This window comes from Austrofundulus limnaeus, unplaced genomic scaffold (assembly GCF_001266775.1).
Source record: "Austrofundulus limnaeus strain Quisiro unplaced genomic scaffold, Austrofundulus_limnaeus-1.0 Scaffold1270, whole genome shotgun sequence".
NCBI classification, from domain to species: domain Eukaryota; kingdom Metazoa; phylum Chordata; class Actinopteri; order Cyprinodontiformes; family Rivulidae; genus Austrofundulus; species Austrofundulus limnaeus.
Window position 1 is genome coordinate 2,268 of NW_013953672.1, and position 11,987 is coordinate 14,254.

At 40.2% G+C, this 11,987-nt stretch overlaps 1 protein-coding gene across 2 annotated transcripts in view; it reads left to right on the top strand.

Moving 5' to 3' along the window:
• pdk4 (pyruvate dehydrogenase kinase, isozyme 4) overlaps nt 1-11,987 on the top strand; it is a 17,137-nt gene that overhangs the window by 1,956 nt on the left and 3,194 nt on the right. For both annotated transcript variants that reach the window (XM_014031557.1, XM_014031558.1), the window contains 8 exons: nt 6,065-6,136; nt 7,751-7,935; nt 8,129-8,218; nt 8,361-8,438; nt 9,704-9,780; nt 9,852-9,950; nt 10,043-10,156; nt 11,651-11,764. In XM_014031557.1, coding sequence (XP_013887011.1) covers nt 6,065-6,136; nt 7,751-7,935; nt 8,129-8,218; nt 8,361-8,438; nt 9,704-9,780; nt 9,852-9,950; nt 10,043-10,156; nt 11,651-11,764 — 829 coding nt within the window. The remainder of the gene's footprint in view (nt 1-6,064; nt 6,137-7,750; nt 7,936-8,128; nt 8,219-8,360; nt 8,439-9,703; nt 9,781-9,851; nt 9,951-10,042; nt 10,157-11,650; nt 11,765-11,987) is intronic.

Below are 11,987 nucleotides of genomic sequence, written 5' to 3' on the forward strand. Positions count from 1 at the left end.
TTTTGCTCCTCAGCATGGCTTCCTAAAAACACTGCAGGATTTCTCAAACATACATGAATGAGTCAAAGCAAAGCTTTGGGCATGTTTTTTTTATGAGAGTATAACATTATAACATGATATAAAAGTAAAAAAAGTTGATTGTACATGATATTGCCACTTTAAGGTAGTATCCCACTCAGCTGCAACTGATACAGACTAGTTAGTGACTGAATATTAGGCAAATTTTATTTTGCAGACTTCCAGGTATTTGAACTCGTTTCTTTAAATGAGACATATGATGCTTTTAAATCCTTCTTTTTTATATTTAAATCATTCAATTTGGGTCTAAATAAAGTGGAACAGCAATGCTTTGGTCTGAATTCCTCATTGTAACTCCACAAACCCCTCTTTCTTTTTGTGTCTCAGATCAACTTGTTTTGAGGCTGTCTCTTTAAATCCATACAAGGTGCTTCAYATCCTGTCACCCTTTAGCTTCCAGACCAGTCCATTATAGTTTGATAGAAGGGTTTGCAACTATCTTGAGACACAGAAACATTTACAAATTTAGTAAAAGATGTCAGCAATGGAAGACTTGTTCATCCAGCCTTACATGTTGGAGCCAGAGTTTGACCCAGAGCCAGAGGAGAATGAAAACATCAAATTGTAGTAGGTAAGTCCAGACTTTATTAGGGCTGTGTATTGGCAAGAATTTGGCGATACGATACATATGACAGATGGGTCACGATACGATATATCCCGATATATTTCAATACTGTAAACAAGGCGATTTAKTGCAATTTTTTTTTGGTCCAAAAATTCTATTAAATAAAAACCTCTTACTGGAAAAAAAAATGAAAAACCTAATTTCATTGTCTCAGAAAATTCTAATGCTATATAGACATACTTTTGATACATTTAGCTGCGTTCTGCTTTGTATGTGTTTTATTTTATTTGTTTCATATTTCATCCTTGTTTTCAATTAGACTAAATTTGCCAATAAATATTGTAAAAATATATGTTTGCAGCTTTTAGTTTTTAATATTAATTTCCAAATGTACACCCAACACTTAAGAATAGGCTTTATATTGTCATAAAGTTCAGTAAACAGATGATATGAAGCTGCTGCACACAGAGTTTCTGGGATCAGCTGACCTGCATCCAGAAYCTGATTTGTATAACTGTGGGTTGAACAGCAGGGCAGGTCCAGAAAATAAACAGTAAATAAATGGAGAAGCTAAACAAAACAGTTAAATCATTTTTGAAGCGAACACAGCAGGATAAACTTAAAGTATATGGACTTTGCAATCAGCCAGACATTGAGAGCAGCAGAGTTTTATGTCACGGGGGGAGTGCCGAGCTCGAGACGCTAGATGCATGTGCTATATGCATGCCTGCCTGCCTTCCGTAACGTTGGAAAAAAAGAGCGTACGAGACACTTAATTTGGCTTAAAATACAGGCATTCTGACAAATAAGTAACTGTTTGTAACCTTACCTCAGCTTAGGCGGCAAAGGGTGTCGGTCTTTTCCGCTCAGATTCAGCTATCAGAGCATGAAGCTAATGTTTACTCACAATGCTAATTAGGGGTGGGCGTATCGATTTAAGTACTCGATACTATCGATACCAAGATGGTACTTGGTATTGAATGGATATCAGCATAATGGAATCTATTATTTGCTTTGTTGTAGTTTCCTGCTAGTCTCTGGCTCTGAGCTCTCTCTCTCTCGCTCACACAGTCCAGCACAGGCATGCACAGTGCCCCTCCCTCCCCCTGCTGTAGCTACGTAATGCTACGTTCACACAAAACACGTTTTGAGCTGCAGGAGCAGCCATTTTACATGCAAAGTCTATGGTGGATGCTCCTCTAGGGGGTCTTGCGTCACGTCACATACGTTTTGGGCGGCGCGAAAGGGGCGACAGAGCATTTTCCGAGCATGCAGTGCTGCGGAAGCCGCTGCCACCGCCAGAGTTCAAAAATCTGAACTTTTCGCCGCTCGACACGTCTTGACAACCAATCAGAGAGACTCATTTTTCCACGTGACAGTTCCCTGAATGTTGCCCACTAAACCGAAACTGACGGACAGGAGAACTTTACCTGAAATTATCCGTCTGCAGTTGGATTTTCTGGCAGGATATATCAGTACCGATGTGGGTGAGCTGGTCGGGAGGGGGAAAAAAAGGTCCGTCAGCTGGCAGCTTCTGGTGTGGCGAAACTAACCGAACAAATCGCCTTTAAATCATCTGGTGAGTTAATTATCTGCTGTGCACAGTGTTCGCTTGCTCTTTAGTAAATAAATAAAAGCCATTTTATTTTATCTTTATTTCACCCGCCGAGGACAGACGCTCCTCCCACACCCCACTGCTGCAGCTGCTGTTGCTTCTCATTCCGGTCTGAACATGAGTGCGTCCAACTTAAGGCGTTTTGTGCTTTTTGGCCGCTCAAAACGCGTTCGGTGTGAACGTAGCATAAGGGGGGAGAGAGGCTTCAGAATCAGAGCAGCAGTGGTGAGAGAGAAATAAAGAAAGCTATATTTGTGAAGAGAGGCTGTCTGTCGTTTAGCACTGGGGGTCTCCTCCATGTCAATGTGTCTCCCTCTTACAATAGTGTTATTGCAAGAATGACTCTTCCAACAACAGATGATAACCAGGGCACTAACGATCGACTAATGGTCCACTTTGAATGTCAACACCAGTTTTGATCATATTCAAACTTGTTTGTCAACCATGTGAAGGCACCAAGGCGCTGATAAAGCTGAAGAACTTTCTTGTAAGAGAGATGATGAAAATTAAAAAAAAATTCTTGTGACATACTGTATTCAATTTTTTTTTAGATAATCCATGGCCTTACGGCATAATTCTTCAAGGAAAATTCATACATGTCAAGTTGTACGGAGTGTCCATCGGACTATAAGCCACACCTGCCATTTAAAAAAAAAACGCGCGAACATCAACATATAAGCCGCACCAGACTACAAGCCGCACCCCCCACCCCCCATCAGTAAAAACAAAAACAGCCGCACCCCTCACCCCCCATCAGTAAAAACAAAAACAAAACAGTACTCCCAAAATTGTGGTCAAAAAAGTGAATTCAACATCACATTTATTTTTAAGAAAAAGGTTGGCAAGTTCACTGGTACAAAATAATAATAATAATAATAATAATACTAATAATAATAATAATAATAATAATAAAAAACTCTCGGAAAAAAAAGACGAGAGGTCTGGAATTAAAACATAAAAGTAAACCTTTAGAAATTACCAGTAAAGTTCGGAGGAATACGGTTCATTTTTCTTTAACTGTTTCTGATCCAACAAAAAGTCTCATTCATCATCCTCCAGTGCACTGAAACCATCGAAGTCCTCCTCTTCAGTGTTGGAGTTGAACAAGCTGCGTCACACAGCGGTACCTGTTCAGTTTCTGTGTCGCTGTCCTCCCGGGGTAATGCTGGCTCTGAAGCTGTGGTGTCCTCTTCACGTAGCAGTCCAGCCTTTCAGAACCCATTGGTGATGGTGGACTCATTCACTCTGCTCCACGCTGTTAGAATCCACTGGCAGACATCAGGAAATGTCGCTCTTCACATTCGGCCAGTTTTTGTGAATGATTTATCCCCGTCAGTCAGCTGCTGGGAAAGCCCTCCCGCTCCAGCATACGTCACTGCATGGGATTCCTTCCCCGGGGAGTGCAATGCCGAAAAAAAAGTCAGCAGCTCTTCACTCGACGTTTATCCACAAACTGGTCCTGGATTAAGCTCCAAAGTTTTTATCAGTCAGATTCCACCATGAAAAAATGTCTGTTTTATCCCCTTTTATGAGTTTTTGGCCATTGACTATCTTTAAATCGCTGCTTCCTGGTCAACAGTCGGCTCTGGAAGGATCGCCTTTTTTTTTCTTCTTTTTTTGAAGCTAGTGGTTGAAGCAAATGGAGCATAAGAGCCCCCTGGTGGCTGAGGAAAAAAATCCACGTATAAGCCGCACCAGACTATAAGCCGCATGGTTCAAAGTTCAGGAAAAAAGTCGCGGCTTATAGTCCAAAAAATACGGTAGCTATGCAGCACCAGGACAGACTAAATACAACTTTTCTGCACTCCTAGAGACTCCAAGTGCACAACAAAATACTTAATGGCTAAAAAAGTGGTTTTTGAATTTTGCATGTCCCCTTTAAGACTCATCCTTATTCCAGTGAGAACCCTCTGTTTTTTTCTCCAGTTACATTTACAGCAACTTCAGTTTAAATGTTGAATTTGGAAATTCTGTCCCAGTTTTGTTTTCTGCATCACAGAAGCCATAAAGCCCAAAAGCCAAGCATTTGTTATGTGCTCAGTTCAATTTAGTTCTTCGGTAGATTTTTAATATCCATGTGTTTAAAAGTTCATGCAAATGGACTCTAGTCTTATTTATCATACCGTGCATTGGCTTTTTATTTTTTTTTACCCTTCTGTAACCAGGAAGATCCCATTGAGATCACAGATCTCTTTCACAAGGGAGGCCCTGGCCTAAAGGCAACCTGGCATGCATGTTTTTTGGTCTGCTTTTACATCTGATTGTTCTAGTATCTCTGTCCATCTTCCACCTTTTTATCACTGGGTTTGAATATTAAATTATACTCCTGTGGCTTTATTTACTGATTTGTTTGGTTTTTCAGCTTCCAATCCTACTTCCTGTTTTCAGCTCAGCCTAACTCCTGATGGTTTGCATTCCTTTCCGTTTTTTTATTCATTAATTAATTTTTTTTGTGAACTATTTACTTGTTCCCTCCATTTTCCCACCTATCTTTAGTGCTGTTTGACCTATTCAAAAGAGTCCAAATGTCACTGTAGAGGGAAAGGTCAGGTAAAGGTTTAGTGTGCAGGCAATTCTGAATATCTAGTTGGATGCCGAAGGGTGTGGGTGTGTGTGTGTGTGTGTGTGTGTGTTGTGTTGTGTGGGTGTGTGAGTGAGAGACATTGGTGGTTGGGGTTACATTCATACCTTGAACACACGCCTCTTCATGCTTACGCACACTGGAGCACACTGGTGTCACCTCAGACCCAGTTCAGCGGCACTCAGCTCTGAGGAAGCAGCCGTTTCATCTAAGCAGCATATGACTGTGTGTCCTCGTGTGCTCGTTTGGTTCCTCTGCGAACCCAAATGATTTGAGGACATTACATCTTACCCGGACTGACACATGGCTTATAGTGCACCACGTCAGAGGTCACCCACAGAAGGTGATCTCCTTCCTTGTGTTCATGGTGCAGCTTTTTTCTGCTTTGAAATCGTTTAGCTTGAACCCTTTTTGCCCGGTCTTGGAATATTTATCTCTCAAAAAGACTTCAGTTACAGCTGAATATGATCAGTGGGTTTATTTCCTTATTTTTAAACGTTATTTAACCCAAACAGAGACACAAAGTTTAATTTGAAGGTGTTTATGTATGAGGAATACCATGTTAGCAGTGGGAATTCTGTATTGATTATTCTCCATCCACATGCAGGAGAGTGCAGCTGGATCCTAATTGGAATGGATTTCTCTCATGCATTGATTTGCTCAGGTGACAGTAGATGACATATGGTTGTGTGTGTACGTATGTGTGTTTGTACGGGTTCTTGCAATACCATATGGTGTTCTAATGTTCTGTCCTGCAACACCCTTCACTGTTATTTGTCTGGTGAAAAAGTTTTAAAAAAAGGGAGCAGCTGGATGTTGCTAAATTGCTAGGTGTGTGTATGCACGTATGTGTGTGTGAGTGTGTGTGTGCGCGGGCTAACTCCTTGGTTCTCATTCAGTGGGAGCCTAGGGATGAAACAAGTTCTTCAGCAAACACTGATTTCATTTTCCTCATGACCGCTTTTATCTCCACACCCTCACTCCCCTGCATGAACACGGCTCCAGACACACACAGATGGAACGTGTGTGTGTGTGTGTGTGTGTGTGTGTGTGTGTGTGCGCTAGAACGTCTGTGTCATGACAACAATCTGTTATTTAAAGCAGTGTGGTTTCAAATAGATGCTTTTAGTTTTTTTAAAAACATTTTTTTCCTTATTTCTTGTTCAAACAAAACACACTGTATGTAAAGATTTTCTATGTGCTCTTTGTTTTGTGTCTCCTTCAGGTATTCACAGAGTTTAATGGAGCTTATAGAGTTTTTAGAAGAAGATCCAGATGATAAGGATGTCCTGAAAGGGTAAGTTGTTTCATGTCCCTCCCCACACATCCCACACAGGAGACAGGTGTGGGCCAGATCTGGTGTCAAGCTARTGCTGCTGGTATGGAAAGTGATTTGTCAACTGGATGTGGGCCAGGTCTGGCAATGATGGCACTGTTTTTAGGGATGGCATGTCATAGCTGTCCTGGTTGTGTTTTGATTTATGTGGCCCAAATCTGTCAATGCCACAGCTGTCCCGGTTGTGTTTTGATTTATGTGGCCTAAATATGTCAATGCCATAACTGGTCCGGTTGTGTTTTGATTTATGTGGCCCAAATATGTCAATGCCATAACTGGCCCAGTTGTGTTTTGATTTATGTGGCCCAAATCTGTCAATGCCATAACTGCCACATTGTGTTTTGATTTATGTGGCCCAAATATGTCAATGCCATAACTGGCCCGGTTGTGTTTTGATTTATGTGGCCCAAATATGTCAATGCCATAACTGGCCGGGTTGTGTTTTGATTTATGTGGCCCAAATATCTCAATGCCATAACTGGCCCATTGTTTTGATTTATGTGGCCTAAATATGGCAATGCCACAACTGGCCCGGTTGTGTTTTGATTTATGTGGCCCAAATTTGTCATGCCATAACTGGCCTGTTGTGTTTGATTTATGTGGCACAAATCTGTCAATACCACAACTGGCCCGGTTGTGGTTTGGTTCATGTAACCCATGTCTGTCAATGCCATAACTGGCCCAGTTGTGTTTTGCTTTATGTGGCCCAAATCTGTCAATACAACAACTGGCCCGGTTGTGGTTTTGGTTCATGTGACCCATGTCTGTCAATGCTATGTCAAGGTATGACTGTCCTTTGGTGGCCTATATGCAGTTTGCCAGAGATGGTCCTCACATGGGCCAGGTCCCACATTTACCAGACAACACCTGGGCTAGTTGTAGTACTGGCAGATCTGGACCACATGCACCAAATCACAGACAGGCCAGTTGTGGAATGAAATTATATAAACAGTACCATGATGGCACTGCCATCATAGCCAGACCTGGCCCACATCCGGGTTACAAACCACTTCACATGCTCGCAGTTCCAGCTTGAAACCAGATCTGGCCCACATCTGTCTGCTATGTGGGTTATGRATAGAGAGATTCTCATCGTTAAGTTTTACTAACTCACATTTTTTRTCATAATAATACTGATATCATTATTTTCATAATCCAAACACTGCCACCTAACTTAAAAGCCTCTTTTTTTAAAGATGTTGCCAAACAAACATCGGCTTTCCTCAAAGCCTGCTATGCAGACGTCTGGAAAACTGTTGTGGAAACAGTTGCAGTCAAATCGTTTTATTTACTTGTTGTAGGAACCACTAGAGGCCAGTGTCAGAGTTGAAAGTCCAAGATTAGCTTCAGSATAACAGCAGTAATTTTGAATAATGTATTATGTTTACATACATACTGCTTGTTTAATTAAAACTAATATTGCACCTGCAGATTTGTTCCAGAAAACGTATCTCACACCGCAAACAGTTCATATTTTGGTTTTCAGCTCATAACTTCAGTGCAGAGTAATTAAACATGGTGTTTATGCACAGTGCCCATCCTCACGTCTTCATCATGCTGTTCCCTGTCCCGCAGCTTCACAAAGACTCTGGTGAACATCCGGAACAGGCACAACAACGTGGTACCGACCATGGCCCAGGGCGTGCTGGAGTACAAGGAGGCCTTCGGCGTMGACCCCGTCACCAACCAGAACGTCCAGTACTTCCTGGACCGCTTCTACATGAGCCGCATCTCCACGCGCATGCTCATGAACCAGCACAGTCAGTATAGCACTCGCTAATTAACCGTGAGTTAATCAACACAGCTGCTAACACTAACAGCTCGGCCCTGTTTTACCCGCCAAAATGCATTGTGGGTATTCTTTAAGTCCTTTTGTTTAGACAGCTGTTTTAAATCTTTTATTAGTCGTTAGAGGGAATGAAGTTGGTGAAGTTAATTGTTTTTTTTCTGCAGCGTTAATCTTTGATGGCAGCGTGAACCCAGCCCATCCCAAACACATCGGCAGCATTGACCCCAGCTGTGATGTCGTGGAGGTAGTAAAAGGTAATAAGTGATCTTTATCTACTGTCTCGTTTGCACGTTTCTCCACTCTGTGACCTTTTAATGCCACTGTAGTGACGGTGTGTTCTTTCAACATATATGGTCAGAACAGCTTTATCAGCTTTTTTCTTTTGCCGCTTTGCAGACGCCTACGAGACCTCAAAGATGCTGTGTGAGCAGTATTACCTCACCTCTCCTGATATGGAGATCATGGAAGTCAACTGTAAGTCCAACACAAATCCAGAGCGTTCAGTTTTTAGGTTTCGACCAGATATTTCTGCTTTGGAATCCTGTGCAGGAAGGTCAGTTTTAGGCTGATTCATCAGAATCTTATCTTTGTTGCTGACGGGGTTTCCTGACAGCTGGTTCTGATAAAACAGCAGATATTCCTCAGCCTGATCCATACAGGTTRTTCTTATGCACAAACTGAATAGTTGAATGGTTTAATTTATTAGTTAGAAATATAAAAACTGGACAGAACCACAAAGTAAAGTTTAATCATTTACAGCGTTCTAAATGTCTGAATGTTAGCTTGTAGTTAAAACCAAATTTAGAACCAGTTTAAAGGAACGGAGTACTTCAGTCCAGGGTATAAGATTATGGAATAATCTGGAAGATGACATTAAAAATGTCAGATCAATGAGTATATTTAGGAGAATAAAAAAGAATAATTTGCTGGAGAAATATGTAAATGTATGAATTGTTGTTCAAGGAGTTAAGACTATTATTTTTCAGGTTAGTCTTATTATTTTTTTAAACTAAAGATTATTTTTGATTGAATTTATTTATTTGAGAAAAAGGGGCAGATATAAGATTTTTTCTTCTTCTGCTACCTTTCATTTAATTTATGATTTATATTTTTGTTGTATGTTGAATTTATGTAAATGAATAAACTAAAGGTAGTTGGTAAAAATCTAAATGATCTCTTTGTTCCTCTGCTCATTTTAGCTAAACAGCTTAAATCATCTCAGCTGCAGAGAAAATTAAATTATACGAGGAAACTTCTGCACTTCGTCACTGTTTTCAGGTTATAAAACAATCAAACCTGCAACAACAGAGACTTTTACCAACCACATGTTGCTGGTTTTTTTACAATGAGAGTTATTTTTGTTTGTTTTAGAACATGCATGTCTTCTGACCTGCAAAGTCCAGTGCAGTGACAAATTCTGCAGAAAAATGATAAAATACTGCTCGTTTAAATTACGACTTGTAAGTGGGAAGCTCCTACTTCCCAATACAACTGGGCAAAATTATCGGTGTGCATTGTGGGAGATGTAGTTTATGTCTTTAAAGCAGCAAACTCTTATTTTAAAAACATTAATACATTTTGAAGCTCTCGCGGGCCCCATAAAATGCGGTGACGGGCCATGTTTGTCCTGCAGGCCTCAAGTTTGACACGTTTTTGACAGCGACGTTTGATGTTTGTCACACTGGATTTCTGCTCTTTATCTTGCAAAAAAAGTTTCCCTTTGTTAAACTGTTTTACAGCTAAGACCCCCGAGCAGCCCATCCACATCGTGTATGTGCCGTCCCATCTCTACCATATGTTGTTTGAGCTCTTCAAGGTAGAAAAGCTAACGCGCTGCAGCTCACCGTGTGACTGCTCGYCTGTTTTCTAACCACTGTTCTCCGTCAGAACGCCATGAGAGCCACCGTGGAGACCCACGAGACGAGCCCGGGGTTGCCTCCAATCAAAGTGCGCGTCGCACTGGGCCACGAGGACCTCACCATCAAGGTAACGCCTTGAAACTCGCTATTCACAGTGAGATCACTTCGGTTCACCAACAAATGTTACAAATGCTTCACGTGTCTGATTTGATTTGTTAGATGTCGGACCGAGGAGGCGGCGTCCCCCTGAGGAAGATCGAGCGCCTCTTTAGCTACATGTACTCCACAGCTCCCAGTCCCGTRCACGTCGACAACTCTCGCAACGCTCCTCTGGTAAGACTCAATCGGTCACTGTTGTCCTTAAATTTTTTGAGTTTTTAGCCTTTGCATCGTAATATTCATAGTTGGGGTGGTAAGAGCAGCACGTTTGATTGGCTGATTTCTGCTTCAAAACAAGACTGACTTTGCTTTTTTAAATCTGCGAGTTATATAAAAATCTCTGGTCTTTAGAGCTGGGATTAAAAGTAAACGTTGAGTGCATCATATCCTAAAGAGAGGCTTACATAACTAAACATGGTGGCGAGTCAGCTTATTACACAACAGAGTTCACTCAGATGTGTTTGGTTTAAAGTGTAATCAGAGAAAGTGAGGAGCTGCTGACCTCCCACAGTTTTCATACAGGTTATTTATTTACTCACTTATAGTTTGACTTGGGTCTGGGAAAATACTGTGCACCTAAAAAACACAACCTTACTAACTAAAAACCTTTTGTCAGGCTTTGGTCTTTGAATTACATGAAGGGAACCTTGGAAAAGTTAAAAGTTACGATTGAGATATATTTTTTCTTCCATACGTTTTTTAGCACATATCTCAATCTGCATTTTTTAGTCTATGTCAACAATTCATACATCAAAATGTTTAGTTCCTTCAGGACATGCCAGCTGTGAACTTTAATACTTAAGGTATTTATACTTTTTGAGTTTATTTAGTTATTTTGACTTTTTTTTCCCTTGTTGAAAATCTTAAAATCTTTAAATGTTCATAAATCTTTACTTCACTTTTTTCTTTTTTTACTAGTTGTTCCTTTGTAACTTCTTTGTACTAATTTCAGCTTCTTTTAGCTTCTGTTTATCAGATTTTAGCTTCTGTTTAGCTTTTTTTTAGCTATCATTTCAACCTTTTCTGCTATTCTCATGCTAATTTCAACATTTGTTCTTCATTCATTCATTCATTTATTCATTCATTAAAAAACAAAATTTTATACAAAAAAAAATACTAACACCGAAATGAAGGGAAGCAGAGAGAAGAACAAAATCTTATATCTGCTCCCTTTTTCCTCAAGTATAAATTCAAACAATAATCCTCAGTTAACAAAACAAAACAAAACAAATCAAGAACATCAAATCATTCAAGAACATATTATATGTTTACACATTATACAATTTCATATTTTTTCAACAATCCAACCAGTGCTTTTTCCTTATTTCAGCTGTTGTCTGCATTTTTAGCTACTTTTTATTTAATTTGAGCTTCTTTCAGCTAAATACATTTTTTTCTAAAACTTTCAGCATTAAGCATTCACACTGCATTTTTGCAGGAAATGCTAATTCTCAGTTAGAATCTGCACCTTATTTAAATTAAAGTTGTTTTGTATTAAATCTAAGCAAAGTTGTTTTAGTATTAGTTCCAAAACAAAACACAAATATCTGATTTTGAAATGTTGATTTTGTCCCAGTAATTTTGACAAACTGCTCATGTTTTTAGTGTTACAATAATGATTCAAAAAGGAAAAATCAGAGACTCATTCCTTGTCATCTCTGTGTCCAGGCTGGTTTCGGCTATGGTCTGCCCATTTCTCGCCTCTATGCCAAGTATTTCCAGGGAGACCTGCAGCTCTACTCTATGGAGGGCTACGGCACCGCAGCTGTCATTTATTTAAAGGTGAGTTCAGCATTTTCTTCACTTTTTTTTTCTAAATAAGACTAAATGCCACTCAGTAAAAAGCTCATAAAAATGCTAAATTCTTGATCAGGGGTGTTCAGTCCTGGTCCTCGAGGGCCACTATCCTGCATGGTTTAGAGCAGGGGTCCCCAACAGGTGGACCGAGATCCAGATCTGGACTCAAATAAAGTCTTATCTGGACCCAGACCTGTTTTACATTGCA